This window comes from Vitis riparia, chromosome 19 (assembly GCF_004353265.1).
Source record: "Vitis riparia cultivar Riparia Gloire de Montpellier isolate 1030 chromosome 19, EGFV_Vit.rip_1.0, whole genome shotgun sequence".
Lineage (NCBI taxonomy): Eukaryota > Viridiplantae > Streptophyta > Magnoliopsida > Vitales > Vitaceae > Vitis > Vitis riparia.
In genome coordinates, this window is record NC_048449.1 from 18,692,401 (window position 1) to 18,710,646 (window position 18,246).

Genomic DNA, 18,246 nt, shown 5'->3' on the forward strand with positions numbered 1-18,246 from the left:
AAAGAGGATAGTAAAATTTTCTCCACTTTTATCCTTTTTAAAAAGGGAGCCAAGAATGTAACAACATTTAATTATCAAATAATTAGTAATAATATTTCACCTTTCACATTATTCATAAAAAAATAAAAGAATTTAAAATATTCTTTCCCATTTTCCTTTTTTCTTAACAAAAATTTCCAATATCCCAACGAGCCAAAAAGTTTGAAAAAGGGCACTTACAAGGCTTTTAAAAAGGCTAATTTATTTGAAATCCAATCCCTCCTAAAACATAGAAAACTCAAGATCATCACCCTCCTTGTAAGATGATAGCTGACTTTTATTTCTACAAGTCTCTAGTTTGAGTTTTTTTTTTAATAAAATAAAAGCCTAAGCTCATAGAAACTCAGGTTCAGTATCATACTTTTGATCTAAGTTTGCTGACCAAAAATATAAAGAAATAAGAATTAAGGGGTAATGAATGAGATTAAAGTACAAAACATGAAATTGATTACCACTTTACACTTTTCGATACTATAGAAAAACTTGAACTCACAAGACAAAAGAGTGAGAAGCAAGAGAAGACAAAACCCCACCAAGGTTTTGGCATTATCATTGAGTACAAGGGAAAAACATTGGAACAATTTTGATGATCTCCACATTATCTATATTGCCTTTGATCTCATAAAAAATGGATCTTACACATTACATCAAACCTCATTATTACCTCTATATATGTGTGCATTCGCATACCCGAAATTCTGTGCTTTGTTTTCATCTTCACCTACTCCTGTCATTTACATCGCCTTTTACAGTTGGATAGTATGAGAATTTTTGAAGATGAGCCATTACAATGGTGACTTCCTTAACCTTAAAACATCATTTCAGGATATGTATGTGGTCAGATATGAGAGCGGAGAATGACAATCAGGTAAATGAATTAATGGCATGCAAGGGTAGACTAGTGAATTACCGGAGTCTATCCATGAACTCCCATATTCTTTGCCATGGCCTGTTTTCTAGAACTGGAGCTGCAGAAATCTGTCCTCCCATTAACTTCTCAGCTGAAGGCCTGATTTCATTGACAAGTTTGAAAGATACTGAGAGGCGGCTGAGCAGATTTACCAGAGCAATCACTTCATTCCGTTGCAACTGCAGCTGTGAGATCAGTAACAGAAAAGCTTGAGAATGACTCATTGAACTCCTTGTATATACATATATATATATATATATGTATATATCAGAGCAGCTTTCAAGATCAGAGTTGGTATCCATATGCTTAGAAATAACTTCTGAGCTCCTTATAAAGAGACATAGACAGACTTACAGGTGTGTGGTTTTGATCATCAACAGAGAAGAGGATTTTTAAAGCAGTGCCAAGACCAAGAATCTGAAGCTTTCCCCAAAGCCGGCACTTCTCACATCCAACACAGTCCATCAAGGCACTGCAAAATGTAAATGTAATTATTTAATGTAATCACACTATCAAAAGAAAAGGCTCACTGAAATAATAGATAAGCCACTTAAATGTGTACTTTTGAAGCTTCATAAAGAAAAAAATTGCATTTGCTCGACAGTCTTCACAATGAATTGAGTGATCTAAAATATGATCAATATGAAAAGGGGAATGCCAATTTTCAATCATTACGTTTTTCAATTGACATTTCACTTATAAGTAATGGACATTTTATATTAGTTTTTTACCCACAGACTACAGTAAGTGAAGGTTAAGGGAAAAACCTAATGTGTTTGAACTGCTTTTGAAACTGTTGTTTCAGTTCAGGTCCACTTTGGCCTTGCCACAGCTTAGCTTCATCAAAAGAAAGTGGACATGCAGCTTGGAGTTTGGGATTGCAAAGGAGCTGCGTCATCAAGGATTGTGTTTTTAGGTCCTCTGCATGGTTACCTGTGTTGTACTCAGCCTGCTCCAAATAAGCTGATGCCTGCAACACAATTTTAAGGGTAAAAACCAAGAGCATTAAGAAATTATTTATTGATATAAGATATGATTTAAGGTCTCAAAACAAGGACAAACAGTAAATACTAACTTTTCTCATGGCACGGAGAACAAAAAGGAAAGTGAAGTACAGGTTTCTAACTCGATCAGGGTATCTCAAAACTCGATCATGCATCAGCCCAAGATTTTGGCCCCACTGAAAATGAAGTCCAGATAATGTCATTCCTGTTTAAACTTTGTTTATCATCATTGCAATTCTTTGAAAGACAAACTTAGGTACAGATTCATACATCACCCAATACCTTATGGGCATATTTGATCAAAACCCCTGTTTGATTAGTAGGCCATGCACTGAAGCTCATCTTGTTTGAATGATTTCAAAATTCATATATTGCATGATAAAGTGCATGATTCACAAAAATAAACAAAATTAGGCAAGTTGGCATTGCATTCACATTCAGTCAAATTCCCAAAGCACCATACCAATTGAATGATTGGACAATTGGATGATGGTAAAGCAGGCATTCAGCAGTGGATAAATAACACAACTTTAGAACCACCTGAAAACCTTTTCCATTCCTCAAGGAAAAACAATAGGAGATCCAAAAGAGAAAATGGAAATTATAAAGGGAATACTGTTGCAGGATGCATGGCAGAGTGCTTACCAGGTTGGTAGTTTCATCAAGGAGATAATCAGCAGCTATGTGGATTGAGATTGAGGAGTGAAGACCGGATATTAATTTGTACAACAAATTTTTCTCTTGGAGAGTCTCTCCATGTGAATCTGCATTAAAAGAAGTCATAAATCTCAGAAAGATACTATCAAAAAATAGCCAGTAACTACAAGTCTTAATGCTTGAAATATTTATCCTAACAATTTGGTACCAATCTCTACCCTTGTTCTGAGCAATATCTATGTCAATATCTCTGGGTTTCAAACCCTACAATGATGGTTGATATCAATATTTTATTTCTCAGTTAAGGACGCTTGACTTTCAAGACCAAGATTGAGTAGAAATACTGTACCAAAATATCTGCACTCATACAGCTCATCCAAAAAAAAGGGAACTTAAATACCCACAACCATTTTTCTGAGAAACAACGTGTGCCTCTGGTGCTGCATGATCTTTTCACAAGAGTGAATTGCCCATATTAAGCACCATTAGTGCCACTTACATTTAGTCACCTCTATTTTCTTTTTGTTTTTCTTGCACAAAATTAAGATCTACTGTAGAATGTGAATAGAAGGCCACACATACATCAATCCTAATTGAAGAACATACTATTTTACCTTTGCATATATGGTGCTTTACCAGTTCAGAATATGTAAACTGTTTGACCTTGACTATTTTTTTTTTTTTTTTTACAATTTTCATATCTGATGTAATTTTGACCTACTGATATGTCCGTCATCCTAATTCTAAGATTCTTTTAATCAAGCACTTTGTACTGATGTTAGGTTCCATCACTCATATCTCTAAAGATGGAACATAATCTCAGCTAAACAAAAAGAGACGAAGTTGATTATCAGTGGACAATGATGTTTTTAATCAAATCTGCCTAGTAAAAAGAATAGGCACTTCTCAAAGTGAAAATAGGGAATGCATGCTCAGAATTCAGTTCCATGATCGTGCCCAGTATTTCATTTTAAATAATCTAAAGGTTGCCTAGTTGTTCAATATAAGATCATCTTCTGGAAAACATCAGCCACATAGTTAATACATAAGACTTTTGTCCCCTTTTTGTTTTTTTTTTAAACTTTCGTTGCATTACTTCCATTCAAATCCATTTTAGGCATGTTAACACCCCTGTATGAACTAACCAACTTCCAGGCAATGGGTTTAGGTTGGCTCTTAACAAAGCAATAACTACTGTTCAAAAAGTGATATCATTTAAATTGATCACATGACATGGAGATTCTTATGCATGTGTGAATCTTTATATTATCATAATTTTCCAAACAAGCCATCCACAGAAATCTTAATCAAGGTTTGACTTACGGTTTGGACAATTTTCTGAATAGATAGCATCCCATATTCTTCTGGCGGACGGACCAGCATAGCCAGTGTAACATTCAGGGTTCAATTGGAGATTTACATATGTCATCTCAGCTGCAAAAAAAATTCTGAATGTCAACTGTGCAGAACCAAACAAAATTGTCATATTTTAAAAGATTAAAGAAATTGTAGCAGGGTTAGCATTCAGTATTCATTTAATATATGTAGTTTTTCTGAATCCAGCATTCCCAACCCATTTAATTTCTTTGAGAAAATTTCCCGACACTGATTATTGATTGATCAAAGAAATGGATGCTTTTGAAATACAAGTACTAATGCTTATTTTATTTGATGTCTACCCTGAGTTTCATACTGGAGAAAAAGAAGAAAGAAATAGGCATTGGCCAATCCTCAGATCCCAAAATAATTGACCTCCCAAATGGAAAAGACTTTCATGGCTTAATAAACAGCACAAAATATGCACATTCATCAACAAACTAGGGAGAGTTTACCATTATCAGTCTCATCATCATTTGTCCATGGATTATCTGTTTCTATCCAACCTCTGAAAGCTTTACTATCTAGTGTCCGATCCACTGTAGCCTGTGGCTTTCCCTCTTGACAGGCTAAATTGTCAGATTGAAGAGTGCGTTTAAATGGGCTCTTAAAAGGTTCTGGAAATTCACTTTCAGGACATTCACAAACACTGCAATCACGCAGCTTGCACATACCATCATCAGGCCAAAAAGGGCAGTTACACCGCAGCTTAACCTGCCTTAGGAACAAGAACATCAGGCTCCAAAGAACTCAGAAACAAGTGATAAAGCATTCCAAACAAAGAAGATATATAGATAAAATAACATTTGAATTTTGCTTTTTCTTTGTGAATGTAGATAGAAATCCTTGATTAGTTCTCTTCCTAAAGTCGTCTCTGATGCAAAATTAACAAGGATTTGATGATACATAAATGAAGTAATTGCCAGTTTTTTACTGTCCTGAGACTTATTTTTATTTTTTTGCTTTCAATCACTATTAATTGGTCATTATGATTTAAGACACAAAGAATTCCTAATCCTCAGCAACAATAACAGGAACCAGAGTGCTCATCTAAAAGGAACCGATATTCCACCTTGGTGAGATGTTCAATTGAAGAGTGGGGGTGTGTCAGAGAAAAGAGAATCCTTAGGCCCATTTTTAACTGTGAAAGTGTAAGCCTATCCATAGAGAGAGAGAGAGAGATGACAAGGAAAGAAACAATAATGTACAAAATTGTTAACCATACCAATTTGTAATGACTTATCTCAAACTCACTAAAGCCAAAGAAGAATTCATGTAGTGGACACTGTATCAAATTATGCACAAAGGATCTCTTCTATTTAGTTTCACAGGATTTGTGTACACACAACCAAAGGGCTTATTTGGGAAGAACCAATAGAAGTTCATTCAAGAAAAGTTTGTTAGCATTGTTCAAAACATAAGGTTTATGAAGCAATTGTTGTAGGTCTTCATTGAACAGATGAAGAAAATCCTACTCTTATTTCTAATTGTTAGAGAGCTGGATTATTGCCATCTCTAATTGAATTCCACACTTCCCATTCCCAAATCCCAAAAAACACAGAAAAATGATAGTTCACCACAAAATGTGGGATTATTCTGTGAACATAAACATCCATGCTGAGGATCACAAGAAAAGCTCCAGGCAGTTACTATTGGCCTTAAGAAACCATGTTCAGGATTTCATAGACTCTGCCAGAACCACTAAGAGAAGTTGCAAAGTATCTATGTTCATTGGAGGTTTGCCAAAACTTTGTGTCCAGTGCATGCTGTCTTCATCTTATACATAAATAAGATCAGAAGCCTCCACTGCCAAAAGAGAAGTGTTGAAACTAGGCTTCCAACAAAGGTTCCTCATTCTTAGTTTGGTGAATCTATAATTTCTCTTCTGTGTTCTGTCTTTACCTGATATTAAGGCTTTGTATTTGCCTCTTTGACCTCATGCCTTTCTTTAGATTAGAAATCCTTCCTAATGATCTTTTATGTATCTTTTACCCATTAACTAAATTTCATCTCAATGGGGGGGCAAGAACTACATGCACTTCACAGCTCATCTCAGCTAAGTCAATCTATTTCCAACAAGCAACAGAATGGTCTAATTGTAAAGAATTTTCCTAATCTTTGCAGAGGACCCAAGATTTGATGTTCTAAAATTTTCTCTTCAAATGGTCCATTGCTCATTTTTAACGTTAGGGAGGGATTGCAATCCATCATAGCTTTGCTACTTTCATTTTTCTCAATGCATGAACACAAGAATCCTCCTGCCTATGAACAATAATCATCAGCCACTTTCCCTCAAGCAATGCGGTTTAGTGGTAAAGCACAAACACAGAGAGACAAAATAATGGTACACTTATCCCTAAAAATCCAAACCCTTCTTTTCACCAAAAATCTCCAAGAAAACCCATTTTCCAATTCAACTTGCAGTGCATTCTATGTATAACACAAAAGTAAGCTACCTCAACCACTTATATATAACTTACAAAAAGGTAATCGGACAGCATTTCAAATAAGCAACCATCAATAGATTCTCCATCCAAAAACAAGAAATCACAGACAAATTTTTAGATTGTTCAATGATTCATCAAATTTGAGCCAACATTAATTGCTATATACCTTAAAATATCGGAAGAAGGGCATTGTGACAAGTTCTTGGAGCTGAGGATGCAAGACTTCCTCATTAAGACTAACTGTCTCATAATGACAACAGCAGTCCTCAACAATGCCAGTGAATTTCCGCGAATCCTGCACAAAATCCACAAAAATTAGCAAAATGGTAATAGACTGCAAAATTTACATAAAACAAATGCCTTAATAATCATAGTTTTACTTATTACACACAACAATCAAGTCAACCTATTTCAATGAAGATAGTCAATCAACTAAATCATATCAAGAACTGATAATCAACCCAACAATGTCCTTCTATTGTTTCTGGAACATTCCTTGGATTTCAAGAAACAACCTTCTTTCAGTCTTTTTACCGCTAGTTGGGATCAGGGCTCCATTTTCTGAGTTCAAATGCTACCAAAGGCAAAATCAAATGATTCAATTATAACAAAGAGACCCATCATGCCCCCAATTCCTTCCAAACAAACGAATCATGGTCATTAGATTCAAACCTGCATATACGTATAACTGATGAAAATAAAAATAAATAATTATATATATAAAGCTAGAAATCTGAAATGGCGTCCATGGTATTGCAACTCAAGAAATTCAACTCCAACCATTTTCAAACAACTAAATCATAGTCCTGATCCTCATATCAATTTTCAGCATGTATGTACATACAATTGAAAAAGAAACACAAAAATGAAACAAATCCTCAATACTGAAAAATGGCATCCATGGGCATTACACCTCTTCAACCATTTCGAACCACCAAATCATAGTCTTGATCTTTATACCAATTTTCACAGTGGGGAAAAACAAAACACAAAATAGGATGAACCCGCAAGCATAAAATGGAATCCACGCCATTGGAAGTTAAAAATTAACTCCATCGACCATTTCTAAACAACTAAACAGAGAGTCCTGATCCTCACTTCAATTTTCAAGCCTGCATGTATGTACGAGCAATTCAAGAAACACACAAAATGAAACAAAACCAAGAAACTAAACGGTACCCACAGCATTGTACCTCGGAAAAGAAAAATTCATTTCCTCATTCATATTCAAACTACCAAATCATTGTCCTGATCCTACAATCAAAGAAACAGTTAAAATAAAACAAACCCACAAAACTGAAATGGCATCCATGCCATTCCAACTCAAAGAATTGAACCCCACCTACCATCTCCACCTCCACCTCTACCCCCACAAACTGAAATTGAAAATTGAAAAAGAAAGAACCTGAGCACAGTGGCAGAACTTCCGATTGTCGTTGGTGTTGCCGTTAAAAAGCGAGATTTCGGGAAAAGCGATTGAGGTGATTGCAGTCGCCACTAAGACAGCAAGGAGAGGAGCCCCCAAAGACCACCTCCACACTTGTCTCCTACTCTCTTTCTTCTCTCTGCTTTCTGCCATTTTCCCCCAACTCTCTCACAATGTTACCAGTTACCCCTGAGGACATGAGACCATTGAAAAAGAGCCTGTTCTGTTACAAACTCGCGGGCGTTACCATTGTGTAGACTTATTTGATGAGTTCTAATAATTTCTTTTCCGTTTTCTCTTTTCTCATATTTTTTGCAGGTTTTTTTTTTTTTTTTAATAACAAAATAATTTACTTTCTGTTGATTTAGAAAAATTAGAGAATAAATGGAAAGAATTATAAAATTTGTCAAGAAAAAAAAATGATACCCAAAAGTAGAGAGAAATAATTAATTTTTTTAATTAAATGATTGTGTGATAAATTTAGTATTAGAAAAATAAGATAATAACTTATGTGTTTTTGGGTATTTTTATAACTATAAAATATAAATATATTTGTTTATTTTTTAATAGTGTTAAATATGTTTTATACATCCAATTTTAGAGTTTATTTGATAGTGATATTAGAAAACGTTTTTTATCTAAAAAAATGTTTTTAAAAATAAATTAAGTGTTTGATAAAATTTTAAAAATGCTTTTAAATATCTAAAAAATGGTTTGTAATGTAGAAAAACCGACTTATATTTTGTGGAGAAACATTTTATAAGTAATTCTCTTTAAAAAAATTTCAAGAAAACGTTTTCATTAAAAACATTTTTAAGTAAAAACACCGTCAAAAATACCGTTAGAGCCTATTTGATAGTAATTTTAGAAAATATTTTTAATTTTTTTAATACTTGAAAAATAAAAAAATTAAATATTAAAAATGTTATAAATATTTTCTAAATTTACCATCAAACACATTAGTGATTATAGAACACAAAAGTAAAGGAGAGTTTTTTTTTTTTTAAAAAAAGAGCATACATGTGAAATGGACGTAAAATATGACATAAATAAAAAAGGAATTATAATTTCCAAATAAGTTAATGTTGTTAATTTATAAAGAATTATAATTCCTAATTGAACTGCGGTATGAGGCAAATATAGCTCACGCGCCAATACACGTAGCTGCCTTGTCTCATAACAGCAGAGCAAACGGTTTAGGTGAAAGAAGAGAGAACGCAAACTCGCCTAGTGTTGTCAAACGACTCAAACCTATTATTTATTAATTAGGTTAGTGTCTTTTGCTTTCCTAGATGCGCGAGTACGTATGCATTTATGACAGCTTTGACCCAAAATACTATGTTTAAAAAAAAAATCCATAAATACCCTCATTTCCAAAATAATGCCCAATCTAATATGTTTGCGCCACGTAAATTGCCGTGTCATAAAACCGTAGTTGGTAACTACGGTTTTACTTTTTAAAAATAGTCAAAACCGTAGTCACCAATCACGGTTTTAACTTTAAGTTTAAAACCGTAGTTGGTGACTACGACTTTGACTATTTTTAAACAGTCAAAGCCATAGTCACCAACTACGGCTTTAACTTTCATTATATATATATATATATATATATATATATAACTTTAATTGATCTTATTATTTAAAAAATAGTAATATATGAAATTAAATAATTGATGTCTTTAATTTGATATTAAATTATATTTTAATAATTTTATTAAAATATTTGACACTACACTCAATATAAATATAATTAATTATAAATATACTATTTTATACCCTCATAATGAAGAATATTATATTATTTTGTAATTTTGTAATTTTGTACAAAAATTAAAGGCAATTATGCACTTGTACAAAATATAATATGACTTCAAGTGGGTAAATAATTGGAAAATTACTTAAATACAACAAAAATAATTTTTTTTTTCCATTTTTCTCCTTTCAAAATGGGATCAAAATGGAATGGAAAGGCTTAAAATGTTAAACTTAAAATGCCAACCTAAAAGAATTTGTTTTTCCACTTCTTAAAATATAGAATTGTAGAAAGAAAATACCTTTGTTTTTCCAATCAATTCACTATTTAGTTTAATTGTTTTGGTAAATAGATGAAAATGCTTTTGGAATATTCTTGTAAATTCATTGATAATAAGAAAAATGTTTCTTATTGGGTACTAATGGGAGTTTTGGGCAAAAATGATTTCTTTAAAATAGAAAATTCATAAAATAATTTTATTCTCAAAATAATTTTCAATGTGATGTGTGTCTTATTCATGTGGGTATTCACATCACAAAACTGTAATTGGTAATCATGATTTTTGATTTTTTTTTTTAAAAATAGTCAAAATAGTAGTTGGTGATCATAACTTTAAATTTAAACCTTACCAATTTTTTAAGTTCAAATTTTAAATCATGTGAATGTTCAATTTTTAAAAAATTATTTTGATTGGAGGTTTAGATTGTAAATTTTTTTTAATACATTATTTTTTCTATATCAATATAGTGTTGTTGTAACTAATTAGTTATTAATATAATTAGTTTAAATTTAAACTTAAAACCAATTTTTTAGATTGTCAGATTGCTATATGTAAGTGGTATATATATATATATATATATAAGTTCAATTTAAGTTTAAAATTTATCATATTTTCATTTAAATATATAATAATTTGTTCATAATAAAAAAAAGTTAACAATATAATGCAAATGAAAATAAACACAAAAACTAAAAAACAGTCCTCAATGAGTGCCACATGATGGGGTCTTCCTCTTTCTCTGCGGACGCCTATGAAAAAGAGACATCTCTGTGGAATCTATCTGTGCAATCTGCCATGTCTCAGTATGTATAGGTTGAGATGGAGCTGATGGAGGCAAGACTCGACGTCTACATGGACCACGATGTCTCCTAAGTGGACATACATCTAACTGTGTAACATGTGTAAGGGTATGATGCATGGTAGTCTCTATGGGAAGACGTGTAGGTGATGGTAAAGTGGTAGATGGTGGGGAGATCTTAGGTACAGTGATATCTGATATGGTAGCATCTAGAAGAGGTGATATAGGAGATGGAAGAATGACATCTGCTGTAATGGTAGCTGGTGCAATAACATCTGGTATAATGGGCTCGAGCAGAGGAGATATAAGTGATAATGGTGAGGTGACATGTGGTGTAGTGGTCTCCTCGAGAGAAGGTAGAGGTGATGGTAGACTAGTAGATAGTGGGGTAGTCTCTGGTATAGTGACATCAAGTATAGTGGCCTCTGTGGTAGGAAATACAGGTGATGGTAGAGTGGTATTTGATACGACATGCCCTAAGGGAGAAGGTCTAGGTGAAGGTGATGGTAGGGGTGAAGGGGGAAGTGTGGAAGTCTCAGGTGTAAATGGGGTAGATGATGTGGATGGTGATAACATGGTCTCAGGTGGATGCATAGATCGTCGAGGCTGTCGACCAGCTCGCCCATCATCTCATCTACTACATCTCCCTCGGCCTCGAATAGGCTGCATCCTAACTGTAGTGGTTGACACAGGTGGGCTCATGGATGGGTATGATGATGTAGGCGATTGACGGAGTGAATGTATGCAATGCTCCTTTCCAATAACATGCAAAATATCAATAGCAATCCGATGAATGTCGCCTAATGCACCTGAAGTAGGCCTAGCAAATCGACTAGCAATCTCAACCATACTAGTGATCTAAAATAAAAAAAAATAAAAAAAGTTAAACAAACAAAAATGATTTTTAATTAATTATAATTTAATAAACCATTTATAAATTAAAAAATCTTACCAATAACTGACTAGTTGCTGCTGTACTATGATACCTCATCTGGTCTCTATGGAGAGGGGGTGTGATCAAACGTCGTGTAATACGTCGGTACCACTCCATATATGGATCATGAAACTGCATAACACCCACCATAGGTGGTGCCGTTGCAATACGCTTCTCACGACTACCCCATAAGGTAATATATTCTGCATGGAATGCTCTCCAATCATATTTATGTCGTCCTCGCCTATCCATGGAATGAAGGTCTAGCTCTATGGAACAAGATGGAGGTATCCCTTGTTGAAGGCCAAATTGTCGCAGCATTCGCTCCGGTTGATGCCACTCGACAATGTCAAAGTAAATAAGAGGTGACATCGTTCGCCAAATCTCTTGGTCTACTAGAGATATTGCCGGAAGATGGGCAACTAAGTATCCCATGTAAGGCTCCCATAAAACCTGTTAAAATCAACATTTGACATTAATACTGAGTACAGGTTTATATGGTTAACAATAGCACGTTACATCTTATATGTACCTGGTCATGGGTCTGTGCATCTAACTGGTCTCGATAAAATGTCAACACACGTGATGGGTTTTGAGCCCATGATAAAGGTACTCTCCACCTACATCCTAACGGATCAGCTGGTAAACCCTCGTGTAACAATGCCTCATCCTGTAATCCGTGGTCTAACCGCTCAGCTGGTAAATCATCGGTTGCATCATGCTCTAAATGCTGGGCTGTTGGAGGGGTTGGTGGTCGACCAAAATCGGGGCGACCCACGTGGAGTCTCTCCCAAGACCACAACTAGAAAAAAATGTAACATTAAAATTTTACTTAAATTATAAACTTGAAGCAACTAGAAATTTTTATCTAATGTGAATAATTAATTATACCTGTAATAGTGTGACATATCCAGCAATATTGATGGCACCATCCAAACTCGCTCGACACAACTCCCTATATAGGTGTGCTAATACTGCACTGCCCCAACTATACATAGATGTCTGAGTCAAGTCTCTAAGTAGTGGGAGATAACACATATGGATGTGGGTACCCTTCTTGTCTATAAATAGCGCTGTACCTATGAGTCCTAATATGAAAGCTCGTGCATACCGCTCTAATGTGGCATCATCTAAATCAACTGGTGGATGAGAGAACTGGTGACATAGCCATCGTGTCGATATCGCTGATCCTCTAATCTTCGATGTAGGGGGAGTCACTCCTAAAAGTTCATAACATAGCAGTGACCAATCTATGTCACATGTGCCAGTGATGGGAAGCCCATGAATACGAAGTCCTAATATGATAACAACATCCTGTAAAGTAATGGTCATCTCCCCAACAGGTAAGTGAAATGTGTGTCTCAGGACGCCATCTCTCAACTAGACTAGTGATCAATCCCCAATCTAGTGTAATGTGTCCAATACAGTATACACCATAAAATCCAGATCGAATAATATAAGGTCGAAGACGAGAATCCATCTCCCACTCCCGCATAAACCTAAATATATGCTATCGACAAGTCAAGACTGAAGCAAGCTGTAAAAATACAAATATATCAGTTAGATAATAAACTGTAAATTTTTCCATTATTTAATGAGATATTATGTGTTTTCATATACATACTTAGCCAGAGTAAACTAAATGAGACCTGTGTCTATCCTGTAGAACCAAAACAGACGTATCTAATGGATCTGGATCAGAACTATGTCCTCTATACTCCATATCTGTAACAAAATTATGAAGATAATAAACAATACTTATTGTTTTTTTTTTAAAAAAAAATTATTTCTAATGGATTTTTTTTTTTAAATTTATGGAGTTTTCCCTATATTAAGTATATATCAATTTTATAAATTTAAGTACATCAATTTATTTATGACCAATAAACAAGTCATACTAGTCTAAATTAAAAATAGAGATACAAATACAATTAAGCATTTTGTTAACATTTTTAATAGAAAATTTCACAATTTTGACAAAGTATCCCCTATAATATGGACATTATTCCAAATACAAATAACCTGATTATGCAAATAACATCAATATTTATAATCAAACCAAACTCAATAATTGCATAAAGGTAGTATCTAAGTAGCTTACATCACAATATCCAAGAAAATTACATGCATACATCACATAGTCTAATCAATTCTATTACTGTTTTGATAAGAACGACGATTGTGGCCAATTTGTTTGCATAACCCACATGTAATAGAAGTCTTGCCCTCTCTAACATCCATTTCATTATGCAAACGACTCGATTTAGGTCGTCCACTTGATGCACATTTCATCGACTCAGAAGGCACGATAATTGGACCATCATAAGGAGGCCACTCATATACATTGATAATAGGATGGAACAAGGGTGTCCAAGAATTATAGTACAATTGTGTACTGTAGTAGTGTTGAACAAGTGGTCTAAAATCAATTGAACGAAAATGACATGCTACTAGAATATGGCTACATGGGAATCCATATGAGTGTTTTACCACATGTGCATGCATACTCTAGTAAGTTGATGCGATATGTTCGTCACGAGTTGAGCTACTCTTAGTACCCTTATTAGTCTTCACATGGAATTGTCCTCGGATGTGATCATATAAAACAATCTCATGAGATCCCGCCTTAACCACATTTGCCTTAATCATAGCATCGACATATGGAGTGTATTCCTCATTTGAAGCAAGTCGATTAGCTCCTTGTTCCCTTCTCACAACAAAGTAACTATTTAGATGAAAAAATGTCAATTGAACCAAAGCAGTTATGGGTAAGCTACGAGCCCCTTTAAGCACACTATTGAACACCTCCGACATGTTTGTAGTCATGATGCCATACCTTCGACCTCCATCATGAGAGAGTGCCTATTTCTCAAAAGGGATTGCTTCTAACCATTGTTATGCGGTTGCATTAATCCTCCCAATTGTGTTCATATGTTTATTGAATTTTTCAATCTTGGTTGCTAAGGCTGCTGTGCACATAAGATTTTTCAATATTTTATCCTTGAATCGAGTCATAAAATACTGGCAAGATGACGCATACAAACCCTATGATATGCGTATGGCTCAGACCAACTAAGATGAACATCGCTCATTGTAGCCATAATGCTTGGATGTCGATATGATATAAGACAAAGTCCCCTCTTATGAGTTACTATGGTTCTAATACATGTCAAAAACCAGCCCCAACTATCAATATTCTCACCCTCTGTTAGGGCAAAAGCTAATGGGAATAACTGATTATTTCCATCACAACCCATAGCAATCATTAAAGTGCCTTTATACTTTCCATACAAATGTGTACCATCAATATTGAGTACAGGCCGACAATGCTTGAATCCTTCAATAGATGGATGAAATGTCCAAAAAACTCGCTAAAATATCTCTATATTCTCCATAATACCAAGAAATGTTTTTGAAATAACAACACATCCTGGATTTGCCTGCTCTAAGGCAATGAAAAAATGTGGTAGCTCTGCATATGACTTATAAAAATCACCAAATAAGTTTATAAGAGCTTTAAGCTTCGCTTTAGATGCCTTCTTATATGATATTTGGTATTCGAATTTCTCCACAATACTTGCTTGAATAGCAGCCACTGACAATGTGAATTGTGCCTTAATCATTCATTGGATATGAGCAACAATCAAGTTGGAATCTACTTGTTGATGGTCCCGATTCAAGCAAGGGTTTACACATTTGTGCAGACCATTGTATTTATTGATTGCAAATGAAGTTATACCTTTTACAACCATAGCACGGAGTTTCCATGGACATTGAGATTGCTTAGCCTTCTTGCATCTTAAGATTAACAACTTTGTAGTTGACTCAACAACAACGTACTCTTGATGTGCACTAATAGAGTACAACTTCGTAGCATGTTGTAAATCTGCTTTTGAATTAAAAACTTGGCCAACCATGAACTCTCCACCCAAGTTTCCAATATTAGTGTTCCCCCATGGCGTCCAGTCACTTGAAACGACATTACCAATGTTTTCTACATTTTCAAACTATAATGATGGTGCCGAGTGATACTAAACAGGGGAAAACTCTATTGGGTCATCAGGATCTGGGTTATTTGACATATCACAACCTTCCCCATCCACAGAGACATATCTCCCTTGTTCACCTTCCATTGCTTCATGAAGAGCTAAGAAAGATGAAACAACATTAACATTATTGTTTTCCTCATCAATAAATTCAAACACCCTATCGCCATCATGTTGAATATCTTCTGTTCTCTCACTTTGATCATCACCTTCTTGGGATTCACATTCTTCTTCATCTTCATCTGCTCTACACTCATAAGTCATTGCAATAGGGGCACTACTAGGTCCACAACCATACTCAAATTCCTCAACATTATCATTTTGTCCGAGTAATAATTGTGTGAAGTTACCCAATAATTGCCCTCTCACCCGTGGTTGTACTGGCACTTGTTCAATATACAATTCAATTTCGTCCATTCCAAACGTGTTAACCAATTTCAACATTTGAGATAAACTATTATCATCCCATATTGGACAAGGTTGGAACCTATTTTCCCTTTTTAAAGGATACCAATAGTTGAGGACTAATTGAAATTGTTTTTTGTCAATGCCAGTTCTCGAGTATATCATAGATAACAAGTGTTCGTAGGTTGAACTAACAAGCACATTCAAAGGCATAATTACAGTTTCATCCCCAATATACTTTACATCTGTTTCTGTCCTCAACATTTTTCCTTTATAAAAGCAAATCACAGGAACAATAGATTCAGACATGATTTACCTACAAAAAATACAATATCAAATGGTTTAATAATTAATGAAAATAATAACAAGATAAATTGCATATAATCTTTTAACATGTGAATACACAAGTATATAATAAAACACCTTCTTACACATTAGGGGGGAAAATATAAATCACTTAATAATAATAAATTTTTTATTTAAATAACTATCTATGATACAAATATAATCATAGATAAATGTTTTATAGAAGTTTAATTTAAAACTTAGATAGTGGGTTATAAATCAATAAATTTTGAGTTAAACAATTACAATAATCTTAAAATTAAATAAAAAATAATCCACCAATTTTTTTTTAATAAAATATCATATATTAAAATAAAATTGAATATTATCAAGTATTAAATAATATATAATTTAAATAATTATGTTATTATTCATGAATCACTTGATATTTGATTAAAAATAAAAGTAAAAAAAAAAAAAAACTCAAAATCAAATAAAAGTAACCCACCACAAAAAAATTATTAATAAAATATCAAATACACAATTATAAAAAAAAATCATTTATTTATATATATATATATATATATATATAGACATTATTTGAATATTAAAAATGCAAACAAATAAACATTTTATAAATCTATTTAATATTAATTTTAAATATAGGGAAAAAATCATTTATAAATTAATATTAAATTTAATTTTAATTTATAAATCTATTGAATATTAATTTTAATTTTAATAAAATTGATGCCAACATAAAAGTCGATATTTGATTAATGAAAAAATGAAAATAATAAAAAATAGAACAAAATATATTAATGAAAAAAACACTCGGATTTCGAATTCATTAGAAATCAATTTCGACATTAAAAAATCAATAAGATCTATAATTTATCAAGTTAGGTTGAAGACCTTAAAATTTCATCTAAACTAATATTTAATTTTACTTTAAATTTAAATCCATTAAAATCTCAAATTATGAATCTTAATTCCTTTGATCAATTATTCACAATTAAACTTAATTTATCTTTAACTACCTTCTAATAGATTTTATAATGAAACTATCTCATCTTATCAATATTAAATATTTGGCGAATTTCTTATAAACCCAATGTTAAGTGGGCATGATCTCATGTTCTATATTCAGAGTTGAACACTAAAAGTAATGACATTAAATCTGCTCATAACTTTCAGTCTTAAAAAATGTGCATAGAACTAAACCATTCTATTGATGAACTTCATCATTTGATTGGAAATTAAACTTATGTCCTATATAATATTCTTCATTTATGTCATTCTTCTCTTTTTTTGGTAAACACAATTTCACTAGACAAATAAAGAAAAACCAATTACCCTACAAAGCAGAGAAAAATAAACAATGAATATGTTCCTCCTAAAAGTAGCTTGTCCTTGAAAATGGACCAATTAATTTTACACTTAACATAGTTGGCAAGTAGGAAAGTGAACCAAGCTACATTTTAAATTTCAGAAACAAAGGAGCAATGCAATTTGTACAATAGTGGACCATCACGTTTGTAAACACGTTTATTAATTTTTAACATATAATTTAGAATTCAAGAAACGATCCAATTACCACTAAAAATTACAAACTAAAACTAGTTCAAAACGAATATTATTTCTTCTCTACACTTCATTATATTTTTTTATATCAATTTTTATACTAAACGAATGAACTTCAAATAATGTATTAGATCAATTAATGAGTAAATTTTTAAAAATAATTTGGAACTAAAAAATATGCTCAATAAATACCAAAAAGTGATTAGACCAAAACTATTTTAGAATGAGTTACAACTTTGGTAGTGCATGTAATTATATTTTTATGAATTTTTTCGTTAAGCAAATAAATTCAAAATGAAG

At 33.1% G+C, this 18,246-nt stretch overlaps 1 protein-coding gene across 3 annotated transcripts; it reads right to left on the reverse strand.

Moving 5' to 3' along the window:
• Nucleotides 1–494: 494 nt before the first annotated feature.
• On the reverse strand, nucleotides 495–8,094 carry LOC117908680 (endoplasmic reticulum oxidoreductin-1-like). 3 transcript variants are annotated; one of them, XM_034822347.1, is made up of 11 exons: nucleotides 7,840–8,094; nucleotides 6,601–6,729; nucleotides 4,443–4,701; nucleotides 3,934–4,044; nucleotides 2,599–2,717; nucleotides 2,236–2,295; nucleotides 2,025–2,129; nucleotides 1,717–1,919; nucleotides 1,304–1,421; nucleotides 950–1,134; nucleotides 495–846 (listed from the first exon to the last, which is right to left on the reverse strand). In XM_034822347.1, exons 1-11 carry the CDS (start codon nucleotides 8,011–8,013, stop codon nucleotides 825–827), a joined length of 1,485 nt encoding a protein of 494 aa, XP_034678238.1. In that variant the 5' UTR covers nucleotides 8,014–8,094; the 3' UTR covers nucleotides 495–824. The 3 variants fall into 3 exon arrangements, with proteins under 3 accessions (XP_034678238.1, XP_034678239.1, XP_034678240.1); XM_034822348.1 differs by lacking the exon at nucleotides 2,236–2,295; XM_034822349.1 differs by lacking the exons at nucleotides 2,025–2,129; nucleotides 2,236–2,295.
• Nucleotides 8,095–18,246: the final 10,152 nt, after the last annotated feature.

What these genes read in the sequence shown, in the direction of transcription:
- LOC117908680 (XM_034822347.1), bottom strand. Translation starts at nt 8,013, where the DNA reads ATGGCAGAAAGCAGAGAGAAGAAAGAGAGTAGGAGACAAGTGTGGAGG. An exon ending in AGTTCTGCCACTGTGCTCAG is followed by an intron (nt 6,730 to 7,839) that starts GTTCTTTCTTTT and finishes GATTTTGTGCAG; the next exon opens with GATTCGCGGAAATTCACTGG. An exon ending in TTCTCCGTGCCATGAGAAAA is followed by an intron (nt 1,920 to 2,024) that starts GTTAGTATTTAC and finishes ATTGTGTTGCAG; the next exon opens with GCATCAGCTTATTTGGAGCA.